Source organism: Heteronotia binoei, chromosome 3, assembly GCF_032191835.1.
Source record: "Heteronotia binoei isolate CCM8104 ecotype False Entrance Well chromosome 3, APGP_CSIRO_Hbin_v1, whole genome shotgun sequence".
Lineage (NCBI taxonomy): Eukaryota > Metazoa > Chordata > Lepidosauria > Squamata > Gekkonidae > Heteronotia > Heteronotia binoei.
The window spans coordinates 137,184,192-137,206,910 of NC_083225.1; the positions used below are offsets into that span (position 1 = coordinate 137,184,192).

Sequence of the window (22,719 nt, forward strand, 5' to 3'; positions counted from 1 at the left end):
CCAAGAGTGAAGGGGGGATGAGAGGGTTCAGATGATGCTATTTTGTTGGGGAGGCTATAATGGCTTGTTGTGACATTTTCTGTGCCTTCTCATGCTTACAAACAGATATCAGAAAAACACCAGTCCTTCAAAAGTTGTTCTCCAAAGGTAATAACAGCTACCTCTGGAACGCGAAAAGTGAGGAATCCCACATCTATTGCAGTTCTTGTGCTAAATAATTTAGATAGCCAACAAAGAGACAATGCTGCATTCAGGATACGATGCATACAGATAATTTCTAAACAAGGAAACCCATTTCAAAGCTAGCCTGGACAGTGTTAAAAGCACTTCTGGAGTAACACCGAGACCCAATTTCAATTTTCTCTTAGGTGAAAGACAGTTCCTATAGTTTTTCAGCAGCTACTGAGAACACATCATCCATCATCCCCCTCACCTAGTACTCAGGTTTGATACTCAAACAGCATAATTCAATGAATGCTCCCAAAAGACAGAATAGTCTGTGACAGGACACAGACAATACTTCTTGAAAATGAATGCAGTTTTCCTAAAGAAACAGTAATTAATAACAACTGAGTGGTGTATGTTGTAAGCCGCCCTGAGCCACTCGATGGGAAGGGCGGGATATAAATCCCAGATAAATAAATAAATAAATAAACTCAAATACCTACAGTACCTTTATGGCTATATAACTGATACAGTGAATTTACAGCTACTTACATATATCACAGCTCTCGTAATGATTCTAACCACAGTAGCAGAACTTTTTCTTTACCAATCAGCTTCAACCACGCTGACACCTAAACGAGTGTTCAATTAATTTTGATTTTTTAAAATAGTTTTTTTTATAAAAAAAACCTTCAAAAGAAACAAATTTCTTGTTTTTACAAATTATGCTGTGAACAGTATGAGGTGAAATGTTAATCGCTAAATAAATAGAGAACTGGCCTCCCGAACCTTATTTTTTGGCATTAATGGTTTTATTTCCTATAAAGTCAATATGACTTACAAAAACCATACAAGAAACTGTGTGAATCAAACTTTCATTAGTTTAGCTATGTACATTGGGCCCCATGCTCTTCCCATTTCTGGAAGTATTAGAAGTTCATGTTGCTGGACATCTGAAGCAAGAGTGAATTCTTTGGATGCAGATCTGGCTATGGTGCTTATATCCATAGGTAGAACATTGCTGCAGGTGTTAAGGATGTGAGTTATGACATCGCTGTTCTCTGCCTTAGAAAGAGTGCATGTGGAATAAACGAGAGATCCTCCTGGATGCAAGGCCTTGATTGCAGACCTATAAGGAATCACAAGTAACTCAGCTGAATTTACTCAGCATAAACATTTAATTACATTGCACTAGAAAGTCTTGAATCAGAAATGTATAAACTTTTAAATATTCAGCATCTTTAGGCATTCTGGCAACACACCACATGCTTATTAACACACAGCAAATGAATCTACTCGTCTAGTTGGAAAAAACTACTGAAAATTAATCCTTAATTTTTACAAGTATTATTAATTTCCTGTATTAGCACTACAGTCTGCTTAGATACTATACAGTACAGTACAGATACTTACAGTAGTGTGCTTAGATTTGTATTTGTGCATTTTATGTCTCTGAATTTATGTATGTACCTGTTAAGTACACAATAAACAATACTATTTTCACAGAAAGAATGGACAATTTCTATATGCAATGATTATAAAGCAATAATCATACATTTTCATTACAAATTTTTCTTCCATTAACACTGATTCGAAAGCTGCCAGTCCTTTCTGTGATTTAAGCATGAGATCATGAATATGATGACTGGAAATATAATATTTGGGGGCTCAACTGTACAGACTTTGCACAAAGAGCTGGGATAGGAAAAAGGTCTTAAACTGAGATAAGCAATTACTTTAGAATAAGCTGGGAAAGTGAAACTGCCTGCTGTTTATTGACTCAGCCAAAAGGTTAAACAACCCACAAAAGCTGTAGTAATGCATTTGAGGGCAATTCCATTCAACTCAAGAGCTTCACAGGACCAAAATTTCATAGAAGTAGTCTACTACAAATAGTAATGAAAAGTCACGTGGATTATGCTATGACTTTACCCAAAATGGATTGTGCCAGTGGGGTCATATCTGCCTTTTGGAGAGAGAAGAAAGTAGAATAGGGATCTAGAAGAGAGGGCTGAAGAGAATGAGGGAGAAGGATAAATTGGTATCCCAACCCTGTGGAACTTAATCACACTTCAGTCCACTGATATCACTGGAATGGTGACAATGTTTTGGGTGTTTTTAAAAAAGTTTTGCAAGCAATGAATAATTCATTAATTTCTGGTTTGCTATTTAAAGAAAAGTGTGGAATCTAATCTCTACCCACATGTCAACTGTGGGATTATTCATTAGGATTTCCTACATTTCAGGTCAGCTACTGGCTTGACAATCTCAGTGACTATTTTTCTAAAAAAATTAAACATATAGTAGAGGATGGAAGCCAAATGCCCAAATTTCACTGCTATAAAGGAAAAGAAGTTAACATTGTAATTGTCATATGAGGCATTACATAAAATCCAGTAAACTGCTTCTAATATATACTGATTTTCTGTGATTTTTTTAAAAGAGGAAATATATATATATATATAAATTTGAAGAAACTAAAGAAGAAATGAATACTGATAGAAATGCAAAGAAAAAATAGGAAAGCAACCAGAAAATGGAAGCAATAAGTAACTCTTCAAGTTCTCAGCAATTTTGAGGAACACTTCTTAAATGTCAGCAACAAAATAACCAAACCCACAAAATGCCAAAAGCAAAGATGTCACATTGAGATAAATTAAACACTAGGATAAGCTGCCATTTTTGTTTTAAGATCTGTGAGTTTCAAGCCATGTTTCACACAAATGCAACACTTTCTATTGGCAGAGATGCATACATCCAGAGATATACCAGTGACTGGTACAGTAATTCATGTTACAAGTTCTACTTCCTCATTTCTTCAGAGGCTAATTACATGTTCTTCATCCCATTAGAAGGGCCGGCATTAATTATGCCACTAATTCAACCATTCTTCACATTTTTTATAAAAGGAGCAAAACAGGAGACTGTATTGCACTTCAATGCTGCCATCTTGTGGTTAACGTTAAAAGTATTTTCATAGAAAGCAAAGAGCTAATTCTCATGAGAAGGAAAGCAATCCTCTCTTAGCCATTCAAGCAGCTGAAATCACATTAACTTTCATCCCTTCATTCCTTCAAATAAAAGTGATTGTAGATTTTGTTTTCCTTTTAAAGATCAACATGGTCAAGCCACATCACTGTCACTCCACTTACATCCCTCAATTGTAACTTTCAGGGGCAAGGAGTGTAAAAATCAATCTGAAAAGGCAGGGGTAGGGGCACCTCCAGTATCCACAAAATGCAATTTCCAATATGCCTGTGAAGTCAGGGATAGTCAAACAGCAGCACCACAAAGCTTAATACATGTTCCCTTCTCATTATGGCTGAACCTTCCTGTTGTAGGAAAATCAAGCAGCAAAGGACAATATTTCAGAATATGTGAAATGCATCAAGTTGTTTTAATATTTAAGTTGTCTTAAAGAGGCGATGGTCCGCCCTCTCCTGAAAAAATCGACGCTAGATCCGGCCAAATTGGCACATTATCGGCCGGTCTCGAATTTACCCTTTTTGGGTAAAATTACTGAGAAGGCAGTGGCGTTGCAGTTACAGAGCTTCCTGGAGGATGCTTCCGTTCTCGATCCCCACCAGTCTGGCTTCTGCCTGGGCCATGGGACAGAGACAGTGCTGATCGCCCTGTTGGATGACCTTCAGTGGCACCTGGATCGAGGCAGCTCGGTGGTACTGATGCTATCGGCAGTGTTTGATACGGTCAACCATCAGTTGCTGACTTGCCATCTTGCCGACACAGGGATTCAGGGATTGGCCTTACAATGGCTTTTCTTTTTCCTTGATGGTTGGGGACAAAGGGTGGCGACTGGGGGTGAACTGTCCCGGAGATACACGCTTGATTGTGGGGTGCCTCAGGGTGCAGTGCTCTCCCCGATGTTGTTCAACATCTACATGCATCCCCTTGTCCAGATTGTCCGGAGGTATGGGTTGGGTTGTCATCAATATGCTGATGATACCCAGCTCTATCTACTTATGGACAGCTGGCCTGACAGTTCCAGAAAATCTGGACCTGGCGTTGCAAGCTGGCTGTGGCTGGATGGCTTAGGCTGAGTAGACTGAAACTAAATCCAGCGAAGACAGAGGTCCTTTGCTTGGGTCAACGGGGTCCAGGAAGGGAAATTCCCCTACTGGCCTTTGACAATGCACCACTGACAATGGCGCGCAGGGTCAGGAGCCTGGTGTCATGGCTGGGGCCGGGTCAGGCAAAGTCCAGGGGCAGTCCGAGGTCTGTAGCCAGTAAACAGGAGGGTCCGAGGCGCCAAATCCGAATCACCGTACAAGTATCGCAGGTCCGAGGTCCAGAAGTCACAAGCCAAAGTCAGGGAGTCCAGAAACCAAAGTCAAGCCGGAGTGGATGCTAGAATGTCAGGGAGATGACTAGTTGCTTCCACAAAGCCTCCTCCCAAAGCCTACAGCTATATAGCCCTCTGCTGGCTGTTGCCCATTTGGGCTAATTGCTGGCTCAGAGAGGTAGCCAGGATCCTGTTGCAACTCAAGCATCCTTGCTCTTAGAAGGGCCAGAATCCTCTCAAAACTCAGGGCTCAGGGAGCGTCTTGCTTGTGAGCGTCTTGCTTGTGAGCCGCCCTCCTCCGATCCCTGAGGTCCTGACGGAGGCGGTCATGCACACGTGCCACCCGAGAGGGCGAGGCAGGGGGGCTGGGATCTTCTCCAGCAGGAGGCAGGGGCACTGGTGCAGGTGGCAGGGGCACAGTTTCTTCTGCAGGCTCAACTTCCTCTGCAGGGCCCCCAGCACCCATGACACTACCCCCCCCCCAGGGCCCCCCTCCGTCGAGGGGCCTGGGAGGTCAGGGTGGTCGTTGTGGAACCGTTGCACCAAGTCCGGGGCATGAAGATTGTCCACGGGCTCCCAAGACCGGTCTTCTGGGCCGTATCCCTCCCAGTCCACAAGGTACTGGAGGCCTCCACGATGGTACCGGGAGTCCAGGATCTGGCGCACCTCGTATTCTTCTTCATCATCCACCAACACCGGTGGTGGCGGCGGTGGGCAAGGAGGCCGAGCTGGGTCAGGGGGTGCAGCTGGAACAAGGAGGGAGCGATGGAACACGGGGTGAATGCGGAGGTGGGGTGGCAACTGAAGCCTGAAGGCGATGGGTTTTATTTGTTCTATGACGGGGTAGGGTCCAATGAACCGCACATCCAGCTTGTGGGACCGACCAGGCCAGCGCAGGTAGCGAGTTGAGAGCCACACCTGATCCCCCGACTGGATTGGGGGGCCTTCCTGCCTCTTCCGGTCCGCAGCCAGTTTATAGGCTTCCTTGGCCCGCTGTGGCTGCTCTCGGAGCAAGTCTTGGCTGGCGCGGAGTTCTTGCAGGTAGGCCTCGATGGCGGGGACATTCGTGGGTGGCAGGATCGCCGGGAAGAACCGAGGGTGGTACCCGTAGGTTGCAGCAAACGGGGTCATCTGGGTGGAGAAATGGACCGTATTGTTGTATGCAAATTCCGCTAGAGGCAACAGAGTGGTCCAGTCGTCCTGCTAGTAGCAGGTGTAACAGGGAAGATATTGCTCTAGCGTGGCATTGGTGTGCTCTGTCTGACCATCTGTCTGTGGGTGGTAGGCTGAGGACAGGTGCACTCGAGTCCCCAGGCTGGAATGGAGGGCTTGCCAGAACCGAGAGGAGAACTGGGGGCCCGGGTCTGAGATCAGGTGGGCTGGGAGTCTGTGCAGACGAAAGATGTGTTGCAGGTAGAGCTGGGCTGTCTCCTGAGCTGTGGGAAGTTTCGGGCACGGAATGAAGTGGGCCATCTTGGTAAATAGGTCGACGACCACCAAGATGCAAGTCTGACCCTTGGATCGTGGAAGTTCCGTGATGAAGTCCATCGAGATCGTATCCCAGGGTCCTGAGGGTGTGGGCAAGGTCTGTAACAACCCCGAGGGTTTGGCCGGGACGTCTTTGGCCCGTCGGCAGACGTCACAGGAGCTGACATAACGGGCAACATCAGAGCGAACTCGTGGCCACCAGAATTCTCGCGTCAACAAGTGGGTGGTCTTATGCTGTCCAAAGTGCCCAGCGGGTAACGAGTTGTGGGTCAGGCGTAGCACTTCTGCCCGCAAGGGCCTGGGCGGCACATAGAGGCGTTCGCAGTGTAGCAAGAGGCCGCCTCGAGTCGTGAACTCGCCTGCCGAGTCATCTTGGAGTGCCTGGAGGTGTTGCTGGACCCAGGGATCGCTGGCCTGGCTAGCACGAATGTCCTCCACGAGTGTGGGGGAAGTGGAGGTGGCTGCAAACACTGAGGGCGGCAGGATGGGAGCAGCGGGCGCGGTCTCAGTTGAAGCAGGGGCATATTCCGGTTTCCAGGAGAGCGCGTCTGCTTTCCGGTTCTGGGTATGGGGGATGTAGGAGATCCGGAAGTCAAAGCGGGAGAAGAAGAGGGACCACCGGATCTGGCGCTGGTTGAGACGGCGGGTGGTCTGGAGGTGCGCTAAGTTCCGGTGGTCAGTGAGCACTTGAACAGGGTGGCGAGCCCCTTCGAGGTAATGCCTCCAAACCTCAAAAGCTGCCTTGATCGCGAGCAACTCCCTCTCCCAGATGGTATAGTTCCTCTCCGCAGCAGTAAGCTGGCGTGAGTAATAGGCGCAGGGCTGGAGTGGCTGAGACGGTTCCTCGCACTAGGACAGCACTGCTCCCAGGGCCACGTTGGAGGCATCAGCTTCCACCGTAAAGGGAAGCTGGGGGTCAGGGTATCTCAGGAGTGGCCCGGTAGCAAAGCAGGTCTTCAGGGTGGAGAAGGCGTTATCGGCCTCTGGGGACCAGCGGAAGGGTTCTTTGGGGCGGAGTAGTTGAGTCAGGGGTGTTGTCAGGGATGCATAGGCCGGGATGAATTGCCAATAGTAGTTGGCAAAACCCAGGAATCGCTGCAGGTCTTTGCGATTCTGAGGAGCCTGCCAGGTCAGGACTGCTTCCACTTTTTCGGGTCCATGAGGATCCCCTGTGGTGACACAATGTGACCGAGGAACTCGACAGAGTGCAGGTCGAAGTCGCACTTCTCCAGCTTGGCGTAGAGGCCATGGGTTCGTAGGTGCTGCAGGACCTGGCGGACGTGCTGGGCAGGATCGCTGGAGTAAATTAAGATGTCATCTAGGTATATGATCGCGAAGCGGTCAAGCAGGTCCCGGAAGATGTCATTCATGAACCTCTGGAAGACAGCGGGGGTGTTGGTCAATCCGAAGGGCATCACCAGGTGCTCGTACTGCCCGTATAGGGTCCCTAACGCGGTCTTCCACTCATCTCCGGGCCGTATACGCACCAAATTGTACGCTCCACGGAGGTCCAGCTTGGTGTAGATTTGGGCCCCCTTTAAGCGATCCAAGAGTTCAGGGATCAGTGGTAGAGGGTACCGGTCGCAGATGGTGATCTTGTTCAGGGCTCGTTAATCATTGCACAGCCGGAGCTCCCCACTTTTCTTCTTCACTAAGAGGACTGGAGCAGACAGGGGAGACGTCGAGGGTCGGATGAATCCGCGTTTCAGGTTCTTGTCCAGGAAGTCTCGCAGAGCTGCCAACTCAGGCTCTGACATAGGGTACAGACGCCCCACCGGGAGTGGTGCCCCAGGTACCAAGTCAATGGCACAGTCATAAGGCCGGTGAGGGGGAAGCTGATCCGCTCCTGTCTCTTCGAAGACATCGGCGAAATCCGCATACTTCTGAGGGAGCTGAGGACCACCACTCGGGATGCCGGCTGCTAGAGTGGTGGGAGGGGTCAGATGAGGACATGGGTCTCGGAAACATAGTTCCTGCTGGGCGCAGTCCATGATGGGGTTATGCAGCTGCAGCCAGGAAAGGCCCAGAATCAGTGGGAAGCGAGGCATGCGGGCGACATTAAACTGCAGTTGTTCTTGGTGCTGCTGGACGTGGAAGGTGAGGGGACAGGTTTCCTGGGTGACGGGCCCAGAACGGAGGAGGCGCCCGTCAATAGCCTCCACCAGCGTCGGAATCTTTTTTGTCTGCACCGGGATCTGGTGCTGCTTTACGAAGGCGGCATCTATGAAACAGTGGGCCACTCCCGAGTCCAGCATGGCATACACGAACAGCCAGCGTTCGTCTGGCAGACGAAGTTTGACTGGTAGCAGGAACGGCCCCAGGGTATCAGCCCGCTGTTCGGAGGACCCAGCTAGTCGCCCCAGGCTGGGGGGTCCACTTACGCCTGGGGCTGCCCTTTTGGCGGCGGTGGCAGCGAAGGTCCGGGTATCCAATGCTTAGCGGGGCAGCCAGAGGCATAGTGGCCTGCCGTGCCGCAGTAGAGGCACAGATTCTGCGTGCAGCGTCTGGTCTTTTCCTCTGGGGTCAGGCGGGGTCGAGCAGCTCCAAGCCACATAGGCTCATCCTCGGTGCTGGTACCAGCTGGGGATGGGCGAGGAGCCAAGTGGCACGGCGCAGGGAGCTGGCGCCCTCTGGTCTTGGCTTGGCGGCAACTTTCCAGGCGGCCATCGATGCGGAGGCAGAGGGTGATAAGTTGTTGGAGCGTGAGTGGTTGCTCTACCCTGGCCAGTTCATCCAGGACTTCCTCTGCCAACCCCTCGGTAAACTGGTCCATCTGGGCAGCCTCATTCCACGCCAAGTCTTGGGCCAGGAGCTTGAATTCGGTGGCATATTGAGCCACCGAGGAGTTGCCTTGTTTCAGCGCCCTGATCTTCCGGTTGGCTGTGGCTGCTTGGACTGGGTTTGAGAAGGCAGCAGACAGGTGTGCCTCAAATCCCTGGTAATCAGTCAGTAGGGGAGAGGACGCAACCAGCAAGGGTGTGGCCCACTTGGCCGCCTGCCCCTTTAACAGACTGATGATGAAACACACCTTCGTTTTGTCGTTGAGGAAGTCCCGTGCTCTCAGTTCGAAGTACAGCCGACACTGTGCTAGGAAAGCAGGAAATTCTTCCACGGCATCCCCAAATCTGTCAGGTGGGGGAACTGGGCACTTGGCTGGAGCACTGGCCGCAGGTTGTTGCTGCAAGTGCACTACTGCCTGTGTTAGCTGCTGTACCTGGGCTTGGAGCGCAGCCAGTAGTCCTGTGGTTTCACTTGCTTCAGCATCCATCCTGTGGAGTGGGTGTTTGTCGGGTGGAAGCAATCTGTCACGGCTGGGGCCCGGTCAGGCAAAGTCCAGGGGCAGTCCGAGGCCTGTAGCCAGTAAGCAGGAGGGTCCGAGGCGCCAAATCCGAATCACTGTACAAGTATCGCAGGTCTGAGGTCCAGAAGCCGAGGTCAGGGAGTCCAGAAGTCACAAGCCAAAGTCAGGGAGTCCAGAAACCAAAGTCAAGCCGGAGTGGATGCTAGAACGTCAGGGAGATGACTAGTTGCTTCCATAAAGCCTCCTCCCAAAGCCTACAGCTATATAGCCCTCTGCTGGCTGTTGCCCATTTGGGCTAATTGCTGGCTCAGAGAGGCAGCCAGGATCCTGTTGCAACTCAAGCATCCTTGCTCTTAGAAGGGCCAGAATCCTCTCAAAACTCAGGGCTCAGGGAGCGTCTTGCTTGTGAGCGTGCCGCCCTCCTCCGATCCCTGAGGTCCTGACGGAGGCGGTCATGCACACGCGCCACCCAAGAGGGCGAGGCAGGGGGGCTGGGATCTTCTCCAGCAGGAGGCAGGGGCACTGGTGCAGGTGGCAGGGGCACAGTTTCTTCTGCAGGCTCAACTTCCTCTGCAGGGTCCCCAGCACCCATGACACCTGGGGGTACTACTGGAGCCTGCCCTGACAATGGAGGCCCAGACAGCAGCCACGGCTAAGTCTGCATTCTTTCATCTGAGGCAGGCGAGGCAGTTGGCTCCTTTCCTGGAGCACGGCGACCTGGCAACAGTGATCCATGCAACGGTCACCTCGAGGCTGGACTACTGTAATGCCCTCTACATGGGGCTGCCGCTGTGCCGAACCCGGAAGTTGCAGCTAGTGCAGAATGCTGCTGCCCGGCTATTCTTAGGGCTCCCTAGGTGGGAGCATATTCAGCCGGGGCTCCAGGGACTACACTGGCTGCCAATAATATACCGAGTTTGGTACAAGGTGCTAGTTCTTACCTTTAAAGCCCTATATGGCCTAGGACCTACCTACCTTAGGGACCATCTCTCCCCATATGTTCCCCAGAGAGTGCTTAGATCTGGTTCTCAAAATCTGCTAACAATCCCTGGGCTGAAGGAGGCCCGCCTGAAGTCAACCAGGGATAGGGCCTTTTCAATTACAGCCCCTGGATGGTGGAACCAGCTACCGGAAGAGGTGAGGGCCTTGTGGAACCTAGGGCAGTTCCGCAAGGCTTGTAAGACGGTCCTCTTCCGGCTGGCATTTAACTGATTGGGATTTAAAAACTGTGAAGGAAGGTTGTAGGAATAGCGCCAAACTGATTGACTGTTTCTCTGTTTTAATTTTTGTAAATTATTTAATGTATTTTACTATTTATTAAGCCAATTGTTGAATTTTATGTCGTGAGCTGCCCTGAGCCCACCTCGGTGGGGAGGGCGGGATATAAATCGAATAAATAAATAAAATATGAAAGTGTTGCCCAATACCAAGAGCCCCATGGTGCAGTGGTAAAGCTGCAGTACTGCAGTCTGAGCTCCCTGCTCATGACCTGAGTTCGATCCTGGCGGAAGCTGGATTCAGCTAGCCAGCTCCAGGTCGACTCAGCCTTCCATCCTTCCAAGGTCGGTAAAATGAGTACCTAGCTTGCTGGGGGGAAAGTGTAGATGACTGGGGAAGGCAATGGCAGCCACCCTGTAAAAAGTCTGCCATAAAAACGTCGTGAAAGCAATGTCACCCCAGAGTTGAAAATGGCTGGTGCTTGCACAGGGGACTACCTTTACCTTTATTGCCCAAACCATTTCTCCCAGTGCAACAATCTATCCAATTTCTCATCAATTTGGGACATCTAATTAATTTAATACTAAACTGATCAATTAATTTTACATTCTAGCTCTTCATCTGGTTTCCTTCTAACTACAGGACAGTAAAAACTGCTACCATCAACATAATTGTTATTAAAATACCAAAACAAGACTCTAATTCTGAGCTCAGGGTAGAGGTCTCACACAAATCAAATAAACATAGACAAAAATGTGGGTTTTTTGCTCTATGTTTCACTTTTTGTGGTGTACCAGTTAGAGTCCTGGACTAGGATCTGGGAGACTCATGCTCAAATCCTTACTCTTTCAGAACTATAGAAGAAACACAGTAAGAAGTTAAGCAAAAATCCAACAAAAAACGGTGTGGCACAATATAATATATTCAAATAATATAAATAACAATTGTCCAGAATTTCTTGAGTATATCCAACTTACATCAAAATTGGTCCCCCTTTGGACTTTGGGCTTGCCGTTTGACTGTTTTCTTTATTGAGAAGTTGAAGACTAGCGCCAGTTGGATAAACTCAAGAAATTCTGGAAATTATTGGTTATTTATGTTATTTGAATATATTATATTGTGCCACACAGTTTTTTGTTGGATTTTTGCTCAGATCCTTACTCTGCCACAGAAGTATGCTGGGTGATCTTGAGCCAGTCACTCTCTCCCACTCTAACCTAGCTCACAGGGTTGTTGTGAGGATAAAATAAAGGACAAGAAAATGTTGGGTCCCCATAAATAAATAAACCTTGAGTTTTTAAAACTAAAGTGTCTCATAAGTAGTTTAATAAAGAAATGATTTTGCTAAAAAATGGGTTTATGGAGAGCGGACTACTTAGCAAACTTCCATAACAACAGTGATGGGAGCATGAGATATACAAAGATTCACAAGCATTCAAATGCACACAGACCCACAGATAGAAATAATTTACAAATTCTGCAATGTATTAGGACTGCAATAATTAAAATGCAGCTAGATTCAATCTGGATAAAGACTAAAGCTCTAGTGGTCCCCAGCTTTTTTGGCCCCAGGGCCAACTGGTCCACTGTGGCCCCAGGGCCAGCAGGGTGGGGGCACCAAATTCAGCCTCTCCCCCACTGCGCCTCCTCCATTTTCACAAGGCCAGGGAAGGAGCGCTGAAGCACCTCCCCGGCTCTTTAAAGGCCAACCCCCCCTGGGAATAGTCCCTGGGAAATTCACTCACAGATTTCCTATCACAGTGTCCAATAAGCACACATTACAATTGTCTTGCAATTATTGCCGTTCCTGTAGCCCCACCTCTTCTCCTTCTGTCACCCTGAGATTCAGCACTACCCATATTTTGGCATGACTTTCTTTTTAAAAATTCAAAACCAATATAAAAATTATTTTTATTAATAATTCCAACAATACCCTAATATTCTAAATGGCTAGACTGTCTGCAGGACTGTTTGCTTTCTGCCTGCTCTTTGATATTGTCATAGATACTCTTCTCTGTTCCTTCACTCTTCTGGAGATAAAGTGGTTAGCAACTAGGAAAAGCAACTTTTCAGCCATGCTAATTTTCCATTTGTGAAAAGCAAAAAATGGACAGCTGAATTAACATTCAAAATTACAGCTGAAAAATTACTTATTTGAAGTCTCTGTTGCTGTTGTATAGCTCACCTAAACTTGGGGTGCTTATGTCAGATATTCTATTTCTCTCGTCTAGATAACAGGCCCAATTAGATTAAAACGTGCTTTTGGGAGACAGGCTATTTTGGTTTGTTTAGAATTCTCTCTCCCAATAAGGCTCTTGCTGTCAAGAATGTTCCACTTCAGGATTATAATCTAGAATGATTTATTCAAATTTGCAAAACTTTCACTGAATGATGTATCCTTTCTTGAGCCAGGGGGTTCACAAATTGGATTTTACTTGTCAAATATTGGAAAGAGAAAACTGAAGGAGGTCAGTGTTTAAAATGTGATTGATTTCTTCAAAGGAAATGGCTGACATGATGCATTACTGCAATAAGACACTCATATTTTGGTTATAAATCATGAGCTTCCTTTAGACCTTTTCCTCAGGAAATCATGAAAAACAAAACAAGACAAAAAGGACTGCCATTACAGAGCTTTCCATAAAGAACCCTACTTTTACGGAAACAAACTGTTTTATTTCTCTCTCAATTCATCCTGACAGCTGGGATACTTTTGAAGTGAAACACAGCACTATATAAAAAAAGCTTTAGTATTGATCAATAGCCATAAAATAATATAGAGCAGCAGAAAATGACTGAGGAGAAAAAAATCCTTTTTAAACTAAGCCATCAGCCCCCCTCTCCAAATATCTTTATAATATTATATGGCTCTACATTTAAAATTCCTAATCATTTCTACTTATCTCTGTAAAACAAAACTCAAAGGCTGTAATTTAAGTATCAGTAAACCAAATGCATTCCAAGCTACAAGGGTTTTTTTTTTCCAGGATAGACATAAAACCTAGATAGCAAGATGGGCAAAGCATTTTAATTGTGAACATTTTGCTAGCAGTGACCAACTACATAGCAAAGCTTCCACTACATATGAAGAATATACCTATACCAAATATACCCATGCTACAAATACAAGATGTCATACACTGAGATTATTTTCTATGAGTAGGAGACGTCTTATATTCTGGGCTCTCTTTCTGCCAGGTAAATACAAATATTTATATATTACACTGATGTTACAAACTTCCTTGAAGGAGCTCATGGTGCCTCCTCTAATTTATTTTAATAATCCAGTGAGAAATAGGCCAGCCATAGATAGAAAAGGGAGGAATTTTTCTGGGTTCCTCCACCAATGGCAGCTGTCCAACTCATCCCACATTGTATTCCTGGGGGCCCTGTCCCCAGAGTCTGGGAAAGATATTTGAGGCTGTAACAGAAGGAGGGGATGGAGAAGATTCACTCTGCTGACAGAAATCCATTCCATCAGTGAAGATTTTTGTGCATGATTACCTCTACCCTAATATCATCCAATGAAATCTATGGCTAAAGGGGTTTTGATCTTGGGTCTCCTGATTCAAGTATGACACTGCACTGATTACATTAAATTGGCTATAACATGACAAGGATCATTACTGTAAATCTATAATCTAGCCTTTAGACAGAACCCCCGTTTCTGCCTACTACTACTACTTTCAGATTGTTTTATTGGTGTGGCTTTTTCCTTAGCTCATTAGATATTTGATGTTTCCCTGGCCAAACAACTAATTATTTGCTATAACAATTTAAATAATTAGAGACATATTTTATTCAGGAACTGTGTTTTTAGCAAAACATATGAAAGGTCAAATGCAAACTCCCACAGCTCTGCCCCTCTTTTCCATTCTTTCACCTAGTGAAGTACTAAATACAAGTCTACTGTTTAACAATTAGGGCAGTTGTCATAAAAAGACAGTCTAGCTCTATGCCATTTTAAACAGTGGCTGGCTCCATGTGGCTATGTACACATCAGGCAGATGAAGAGCCTCAGAATACAATTTTTATTTATTTATATTCCGCCCATTCCCCCATTGGGGGCTCAGAGCGGAATACAGCAAATAGAAATAAAATCACAATAAAATCATAATAAAACCAATTACAACATTTTGACATGACCTTCAATTCAGGGCAGATAATAATTGAATTTCAGGCAGTTTTCCTTCACATGTCTTACCTTAGCAGCTGTATCTGTACAGCAGATAATTCTTTCCTCTGTGCTAACCTTAGGGTAGCCTGCTGGATATCAGTAGAGAATAACCAGCTTCTGTCATTTGAGCATGGGGCATCCACTAGTACCTGAATGACCAATTATAAGAAAAGATAAAGAGATAACATATTGACAGAAATCTATGTACATAAAAATATTTATGAAAATACATTCATTAAAAATATCGAATATTTGCCTAATAACTTGAATTTCAGGCTCTACATCTCAGTTTCAACAAAATTGTTAAGACAGTGGCTTTTATTCTATCATTCTACTTAAATAAGTGTGGGACTTTTCTTCCCAAGAGGTCTTTCTCCACTGGAAGAAGCTTTTTCTCTAAGCTAGAAGAAGGCCCCACAGTTACCCAGCGCTTAGCAAAACACAAAAAACTGAAAAGTTTGATAGATTTAAAAAAAACTCTTCCCAAAACAGATTTTGTGGATGCTTATTTGTTTGAAAATACAGAAAGTAGCATCCTACCTCTCTCAACAAAAATGGTCCAGGAAATTAAAACCGAACAGTCTATTGATGCAGTTAAAACTATTTTGTGAGTTGAGAGACTGGGCTGGGGACATTGCAAGCTGTAACTAACAGGGAACTGATACAATCAGCTTTGGAAGAAAGCACAAAGTCACTGGGAGCTTACTAGATGGGTTTACAGCATAAGTTGTTGAGAATGGGACTCTAACGACCACATTCTATTTTATATATGATTGCCACAGGGACTTACATCTAATAAGGCAGCTGCAAATTCTACATGGCGACTCAGTTTAGAAATTCAGAATGGAACCATAGCAAGGAGCGAAGAGGGGTTTCTGCCACCCCCCCCCCCCCGCTGTTTTCCCAAGATGGCTCTGGGGGAGTTATTTGCCCCAGTGGGGAGGGCTGCGTGTGCACTGAATGTGCAGCCCCTCAGCAGGACAAATAATGCCCCCTGAGCCATTCAACATTGAGAAAATGGCATGTGGGAGGGAGAGCCAGGAGCCACTTCCCCCAAAATCCATGGTCCTGAACAGAACTGGGCCTCTGCAGCACTTCTAGATTGAATTGCCATAGAGAATTCACAGCTGGCATTCTGCTGCAAGTCCTTGTTGGGACCACGCGTTAAACTAATTTGTAGTTTGGTTCTATGTAAACAACAGGGTAAAGCACAATTTGAAAATAAAAAGCTGGAGCTTGAGTCCTGCAAACAGGAGTTTGCAGATGTGGATTTTCCCCACTTTACTCTTTTTCAAAGAACTGCTAAGAACACACACACACCCTGAATGATGTGGCACACAATATATTGGGAAGGGAAGTAGAACTGTTCTTCTTGTGACTTGGGCAAGGGGGAGCAGATGGGACAACTTCATGTTATTTCTCTTCCTTCCTGCAGCTTCTTATTGTTCAGGGTGCTGCTGACAGAAGGGATCTTCAGGGAAAATCTGCTTCTGCAAATATCTTCCATTCTTACTTATTCACTGATATAGGAAAAAATAAGAATAGCCACTGCAAGTTGTGATGAGAATGAGATAAAAAGTACAGGAGAAAAGAAATGAGTAAGTCAGAGTTCTATGAAGTTGTCACCACATCAGAGAGATACCTTATCAAATCTTTCAGGTTGGAGATTTCCAATTTGTCTTCCATCCAACTGAGAAATGATAACTAGATTCATCAAAGATTCTGGGATGAAAGATTCTAGCGTATTTCTCAGCCAATTTGACCTCAAATTATCATATTCATTGGATTGCAGAAGACCTTAAACAAGAAAGACCTTAGATACATAAAAATTATTTGTCACTTTTCAACAATTTGTGAAGACAATGTTTAAACCAAACCTTAAATACAGTCAGAATCTAACAACTACTACTTCAGTTATTATCACAATTATTATGATCAATTCATATACTCCCTTCCATGGCCAAATATAACACATACCTTGATATCAAATTATTATCTGGCTGGTTTGTCACAGAGACAGATGGTTAATCAACTCAGGAAAAACCTGAGCAAAAATAACTCATAAAACTCATCATGACCAATTATCTAATCAGATGATGAGTCAAACCTTTTCCAAACACAAGTAGAAAAAATATATGAGAATTGACCTTAGGACAAGCAACGTATTCAGTGGCTGTGATGAAAGAGAATGTTTAATTTGCCAATACTAATTACTTGCGCCTGTAATGTCATTCCCCTAAACACTACTTTTACCCCATGGATTTAACAGTAAGGCAGGGCATCCCAGGACAGCATTTCTATGGCTGTAAGGGCTTCCTCTGCAGATGATAACTTTCCATGCCAAGTAGCATTTGTGAGGCAGGGTGTGCATGCGATTTGGGATTGCAGTGGAAGTGGTGAAGCGAGAAAGTCATGTTCTATGGGTTCTATGGGTTGAAGTCTTTGCACCTACAAAAATGCTGCTCTGGATTCAACTCCAGACAAGACATGTCTGGAACACTGTCAGAGATAAAGCATAATTGAGATAGGATTTTCAGGGGACACACTGCTGGCAGGTCAAGGGTTAATCGTCACATTCCTGAATCAAAAGACCACCTCTTGAGAAGGGCCTGTTGATGCATCATTACAGGTGGTTTCATTGCTGTATATTTGTCTTTCAGATCATGTCTAAATCCAACAGTTGCTATATCACCTTTTTTTCATTCCCATGAGCTCTATAATAACCGCATTATGCAATATTCCTCTAGTGTCCTCCACTATTAACTGAAACCATCCAGCTGCAAAAAGATGGTTAGACCCATCGTCTGTACTCTAAATCTCCTTACGATACATGCCTTTCCTTTGCAGGCATCCTCTGTGCAACACATAGAGAAGTGCTCTTTTTAGGGATCATCATCTCACTAGCACTGTGAGATTTTGTTTCCCTTTCAAGCTGCTCCTGTAAAATTAGCGTAACAGAATATGTGAAAATACCCAAGGACTGCACAACACCTGTTTTTGTACCTGCAACTGATAAACAGTAAACAATGTGCTGGGCAGCAAGGGTATAATACCCAGCGCATTTGAGACAGAAATTACACAGCTTCCTGATGTGCTGAGTCAGATTTTAATACTTCCAAGCTTTTGACTGCAATAGGGGGGAAAGGAATTCCGCCAGCGTTTTCTTAATGAATGCAAAATACTTGCCTCCAAATAACCTGTTTAATAAGTTATTTAACTAAGCTAGCAGCCAATTTGTGCGTGCTAATTGGTTTAGGAACACAGTGCATTACCTGGGCAAGCATACTGAAGTGTTGCTATCGATTTACCCCCTGGAGCAGCACACATGTCCAAAACCTTCTCCCCGCTTGCAATACCCAGGGCCAGCACTGCCAGAATAGAAGCTGCATTCAGTAGATAATATTCCTTCAGTCTACCAGCTCTGTGTTTCTGAGCAGGGAATCTACCAGGAGCACTAGTGATGTAACACTTGAATGATGGCCGAAAACAGGATGAGGATTCTGGGAAAAGGAGACGATAACCCTTTGAAAGCAAGTCATTCTCCACTTCAGAGGAAAAACTGAACGGATTAAGGAGGACAGCATATTGCCAACACTGGGGCTCTGTGATCACTCTCCTGAAGATTTAAAGTAGAACAATACACATTACTACACTTGTATATATATTTGCACAGAGGAAAACAAAAAGCATTGTCAACACTGTTCAATAAGTGTCTGTCTACAGACAACTGGTTTGACTATATCACTTTCCTTCCCTATCTTGCTTCTTTATAAGGCAGTGAACTGTACACAATAATCTCTTATGTATATGGGGGTAGTTTCAACTTAAGCAACAGTTCTATGTAAATTAATAGATTTTCCCAGAACGTAATCTGAAATAAGAAGTGCCAAGGCTAAACTGTGCCTGGAAGTTAGCCTTCTGCCTTAGACTAGATTTACAAGGTTACTGGATAATCAAGAAGCAAAGGAAAGATATTTGCACATTCTCAAAGTAATCTTGATAACAAGCTTTAGGTCCAAGAACAGTGCTGTTTGATCAAACCAAATGTTGATTTGATATATTTCCTACAGTAACAAACTAGATGCCTCCATGAAGACCACCAAGAGGGCACAAAAGAAATAGCCTATCTCTGCTGCTGTCTGCCTACCAACTGGTATTCAGAAATACACAGTCCATTATCTACTATGAATCTATCTAAATCCCTTTTCAAGACATCTAGGACAGTAGTCATTGCCACACCCTCTGATAATTCCATAAAACTATACATTGAGCAATTTCTCTGTCTTGACACTGCTATCAATCCTATTTCATTAAGTGAGTCTAAGATAAAGACTTTTGATATATAAAAGTTGTCTATGCACTTTTCTCTGCACAATTTATACATAACCAACTCATTTAAGAATGCTGTCCGTAAATCTGTAAAATAAACTCAAGTTACTCTACTGGTATATATAAAATTCAGTGTGTATGTCTGTCTATCTCCATTGTACCTATGGGACTGCCTTCCCTGAAGAGCATTATGCTCAGGAGATCAAAACCTACTAGTGATCCCTGGGTCAAAAGATATCCAGCCATCCTCAATCAGAGCCAGGGGGTTTTTTTGGCCCTGGCTGCCTGGTGGAACTTTCTACTGAATGACATCCACATCCTGCAGGACCTAACCCAGTTCTGCAGGGCATGTAAGACAGATGTTGAGGATAATGATGGCCTTTTGCCATATCTGGCCTGCAGCTCACCCTACGGGGGAGGGGGGGAGAGGAAAGAACAGTACATTATCAATTATCTGGTACACTTTATCTAATTGATTTTATTGTAATTAACTGTTACTTATGTATTTTAACTTTTGTATATTTACTTAATGTTGTAAACTGCTCTGAGTCCTAATAATAATAATAAAAAAACAAATGTTCCTGCTTAAATTTTCAAATTTAAGGGCTTTCTGTGTTTAACCAGCCTCTTTGTTTACCTCAGGAGTGGCCAAATAATGTCCAGGCAGTAGGTAATAATCAACCCTGGAATAACCTTTCTGGCTCTAAAAAATCCTGTTTTAAAGTGTTTGTCCACAATTCTATTCAAAAGGAAAATAATGTTACTTTCAAATTGTAACAACTAGAGATATTCTACCATTTGTTATGAAATCTGAGGAAAGGCTGTGACTCATTGTTAGAGTACATGCATCACATAATGATGGTCCAGTGTTCAAGCAAGTCACTGTTGATAGAACTGTAGAACAAGACTAATGGTCTGTTAAGGTATCAGAAGCTTCATATTACCACTCATTGGAGAGTGCAACAAAATATTATTTTAGCACCTGGACCACAGAAAAACACGCACTCCCACCAACCAAGATACAGATGTTAGACATCCTTCTTTACATCTTAGACTCCTTTTTCATAGCAGGGGTGGGATCTGAGAGTTTCACATCAGTTTGAATTCTGTGGAACTGTTTCTAAGGTAATTGTTTTATGAGGCATTGGGGGAGTAAGGAGGATTGGAAAAAAAGAAGCAGAAATTGACCTGACTGAATTCCATGCTTCTCCCAACTCCTTGGAGTATTGTTTCTCAAAATGACTGAGAACAACCTGGCATATTTGCTTTTGAAGCTTTCCTCCAGATTTTGTTTTCAACTTGGACAGAAAAAGACAAAAAAGGGCATACGTTAATACCAGTCAGGCAAAGCCTATACTCTGTTATACTTTAAACAAACACAATGCAGCTCACATATGTTCATATCTAAGAGTAACAGGAAAGAAAATATATTTTGATGACTATACAATTTCTTAAGAGGGTGATAAAAAGGTGCATGAAGGTATTTGTTTAAAATAATTCTTATAAATTGACCAGTGTTCACATTGCATTAGTCACAGTGATCTACTTATCAAGTACATTTTTATTCTATCTTCTTCCACAGAGATGGACATCAAGGCAAAACAGGTAATTCTCCTTCCTCTTCACAACAACTCTGTGAGGTAGATTAACATGTACAACTGGCTCAAATCCATCCAGTGAGTTTTGATGGGAGCATGAAAATTTGAACCCAGTCCCATTATGCAGTCCTAATCCATAATGCAATCCTAAACATGCATAAATACCCACCGAGTTCAATGACATCGGCTTACTAGTGTGTTTGGGATTTCAACACTAGACTGATACTACTATAACCACACTGGGTCTTATCACTGCTAATGGTCCACCATCATTGATGCTCCACAGATGCAAAAGATCTCTCAGGTGCTGTGGATTAATTAAGGGTTATTGATGCTGATCTTGTTTATTTATTTAGACAATTCAGAAACCTCTCCGGAGACCTGCTTCTGATTATTTTATTTTTGTGCCACATTCCATCCAAGGAATTCAAGGCACTATACACTGGTTTATTTCCTCTCACCCTTTCGTCCTTTTTGTGAAGCAGGAAAGCATGAGAGCCAGTTACTGGCCCAACATTACCCAGTGAATTCATGGCAGGATGGGGCCTTAACGATCTTTGTAGTCTAGCACAACACTCTAAACATCATACCATATTATAAACTTTTAAATATGGTACTGGTATCTAGAACCAGCAATATTATGGAAGTTGCAGAAGTAATAATCCCAGATCTACCAGTAACATTATGTTATTTATTAAGATGCACATGACCATGTAGTGCTTGGTGTTAATTGCACCATTCCCTCTTTCCAGAGAACCTTATCATCTTTATCTCAACTCAGTTAAAGGAAATGTATGTGTATACACATGAACTTGTGCATGAACACTTAATTAAAGCCTCTAGGCTACTGCATCTTCTGCAAGACCTCAACTATGACTCCAGGAATGCTGCCTTTGCACAGAGCTTGAAATTGATACAGTAAAACCTAAGGGGAGAAAAAAGAATGGGAAGGAAGCCATCCCACAGCCTCACAGTCTGATGTTTACAAATCAGAATGCTTGCCAATCACCTAGGGCTGAGAAGATACAGGGTTCCATCCATTCATGCAGCAGGCCAGGCACCTTCTCTCAGCCTAACCTACCTCAGAGAGCATGAAGGAAAGCAGAACGTTGGGGAATAGCGGGATACAAATTCAATACATAAAGTCATGAGTGCTGAGGAGTGACGTCATACTGCTGTAGGAAAAAAAACTCTAATATTGAACATGCTCAATGAAACTGATTTAAGGCTTTTTAGAGGAATGGCGGGAATGAGAGAACCAGCTTTCCAAATTTGTTCTCGCTCATTTCCTCCCCCCTCCCCATTTTGCACAACTAGCACTCACTTCGCACTACAGCAGTAACTAAACAAACGCTCGGGGAAAAGGCGTCGTCTACGTCGCCTCAAAAGGGCGAGGCGCGGCACTGAAAGGCTACAAAGTCAATTTCTGTTGGCCCCTGAGGCGAGGGCTGCCTTCTGGGCTCTAGGCTCCGCCACGCTCTTCCAGTTCTAGCGCTCCCCCTGCCTTCTTGGCTTAGCTGAACAGCTAACAGCATTTCACAGCCCGACCCTGGCCATGGGTGACTCAGACAATCCCGTTTGCTCTCACTCAACAAGGCATTGAAGACTGCGGACTTAAAGCCTGTTTAAGACAGGGGGGGGGGGGCAATCCAATCTGAAGCCTGTCAAGACCCTCCACCCCCATCTACTCAGGCCTTTCGGGGCCTCGAAGGAAAGGAGGAGAGCGTTTGTTTTTACTGGAGAGCAACGTAAGCAGCCGATCCCTCTCAAGCGCAGCCGGCTCTGTGTTTCTGTCGTCGCTGCAACACAAGACCTAAAAAAGCTGGAGTGACGCGCGTCGCTTTCCTCTTCTTGCTGCTGCTGGCAAAACCCAGTTCGTGCTCACCTCCTGCAGGGCAGACCCCGAGTGTGTTTTCCTTAATTGGCGAGCAGCGGAACGATGGTTTATCCCAGGGAAAGGGCCCGGGCGCCGGAACAGCCACATGGCGTCTCGCAAGCCTTCTGACTGCGAACAGCACAAGCGACCGCCCTCCTGCGGAGATCGCGGGGAACTCCGGCCTCCCTCTCTCCGTGGGGAGCAAGCCGGCTACAAATGGACTGTACCACTGCAGACAGCGCGGGGGGGGGGGAATAGCTCTTTTTG

At 44.9% G+C, this 22,719-nt stretch overlaps 1 protein-coding gene across 2 annotated transcripts; it reads right to left on the bottom strand.

Moving 5' to 3' along the window:
* Positions 1-803: 803 nt before the first annotated feature.
* NSUN3 (NOP2/Sun RNA methyltransferase 3) lies at positions 804-22,633 on the bottom strand. 2 transcript variants are annotated; one of them, XM_060234510.1, is made up of 7 exons: positions 22,314-22,484; positions 21,658-21,751; positions 20,167-20,276; positions 17,922-18,265; positions 16,292-16,446; positions 14,677-14,798; positions 804-1,294 (listed from the first exon to the last, which is right to left on the bottom strand). In XM_060234510.1, the coding sequence occupies exons 2-7, from the start codon at positions 21,667-21,669 to the stop codon at positions 1,033-1,035; spliced, it is 1,005 nt and encodes a 334-aa protein (XP_060090493.1). In that variant the 5' UTR covers positions 21,670-21,751; positions 22,314-22,484; the 3' UTR covers positions 804-1,032. The 2 variants fall into 2 exon arrangements, with proteins under 2 accessions (XP_060090493.1, XP_060090492.1); XM_060234509.1 differs by lacking the exon at positions 21,658-21,751 and having other exon boundaries at positions 22,462-22,633.
* Positions 22,634-22,719: the final 86 nt, after the last annotated feature.

Coding starts and splice junctions, on each gene's coding strand:
- NSUN3 (XM_060234509.1), bottom strand. CDS start 22,560: ATGTGGCTGTTCCGGCGCCCGGGCCCTTTCCCTGGGATAAACCATCGT. Junction 16,447..17,921: donor ACTTCAGTATGCTTGCCCAG/GTAATGCACTGT, acceptor TTCTTGTTTAAG/GTCTTCTGCAATCCAATGAA. Junction 14,799..16,291: donor AACCTGAAAGATTTGATAAG/GTATCTCTCTGA, acceptor TTGGTCATTCAG/GTACTAGTGGATGCCCCATG.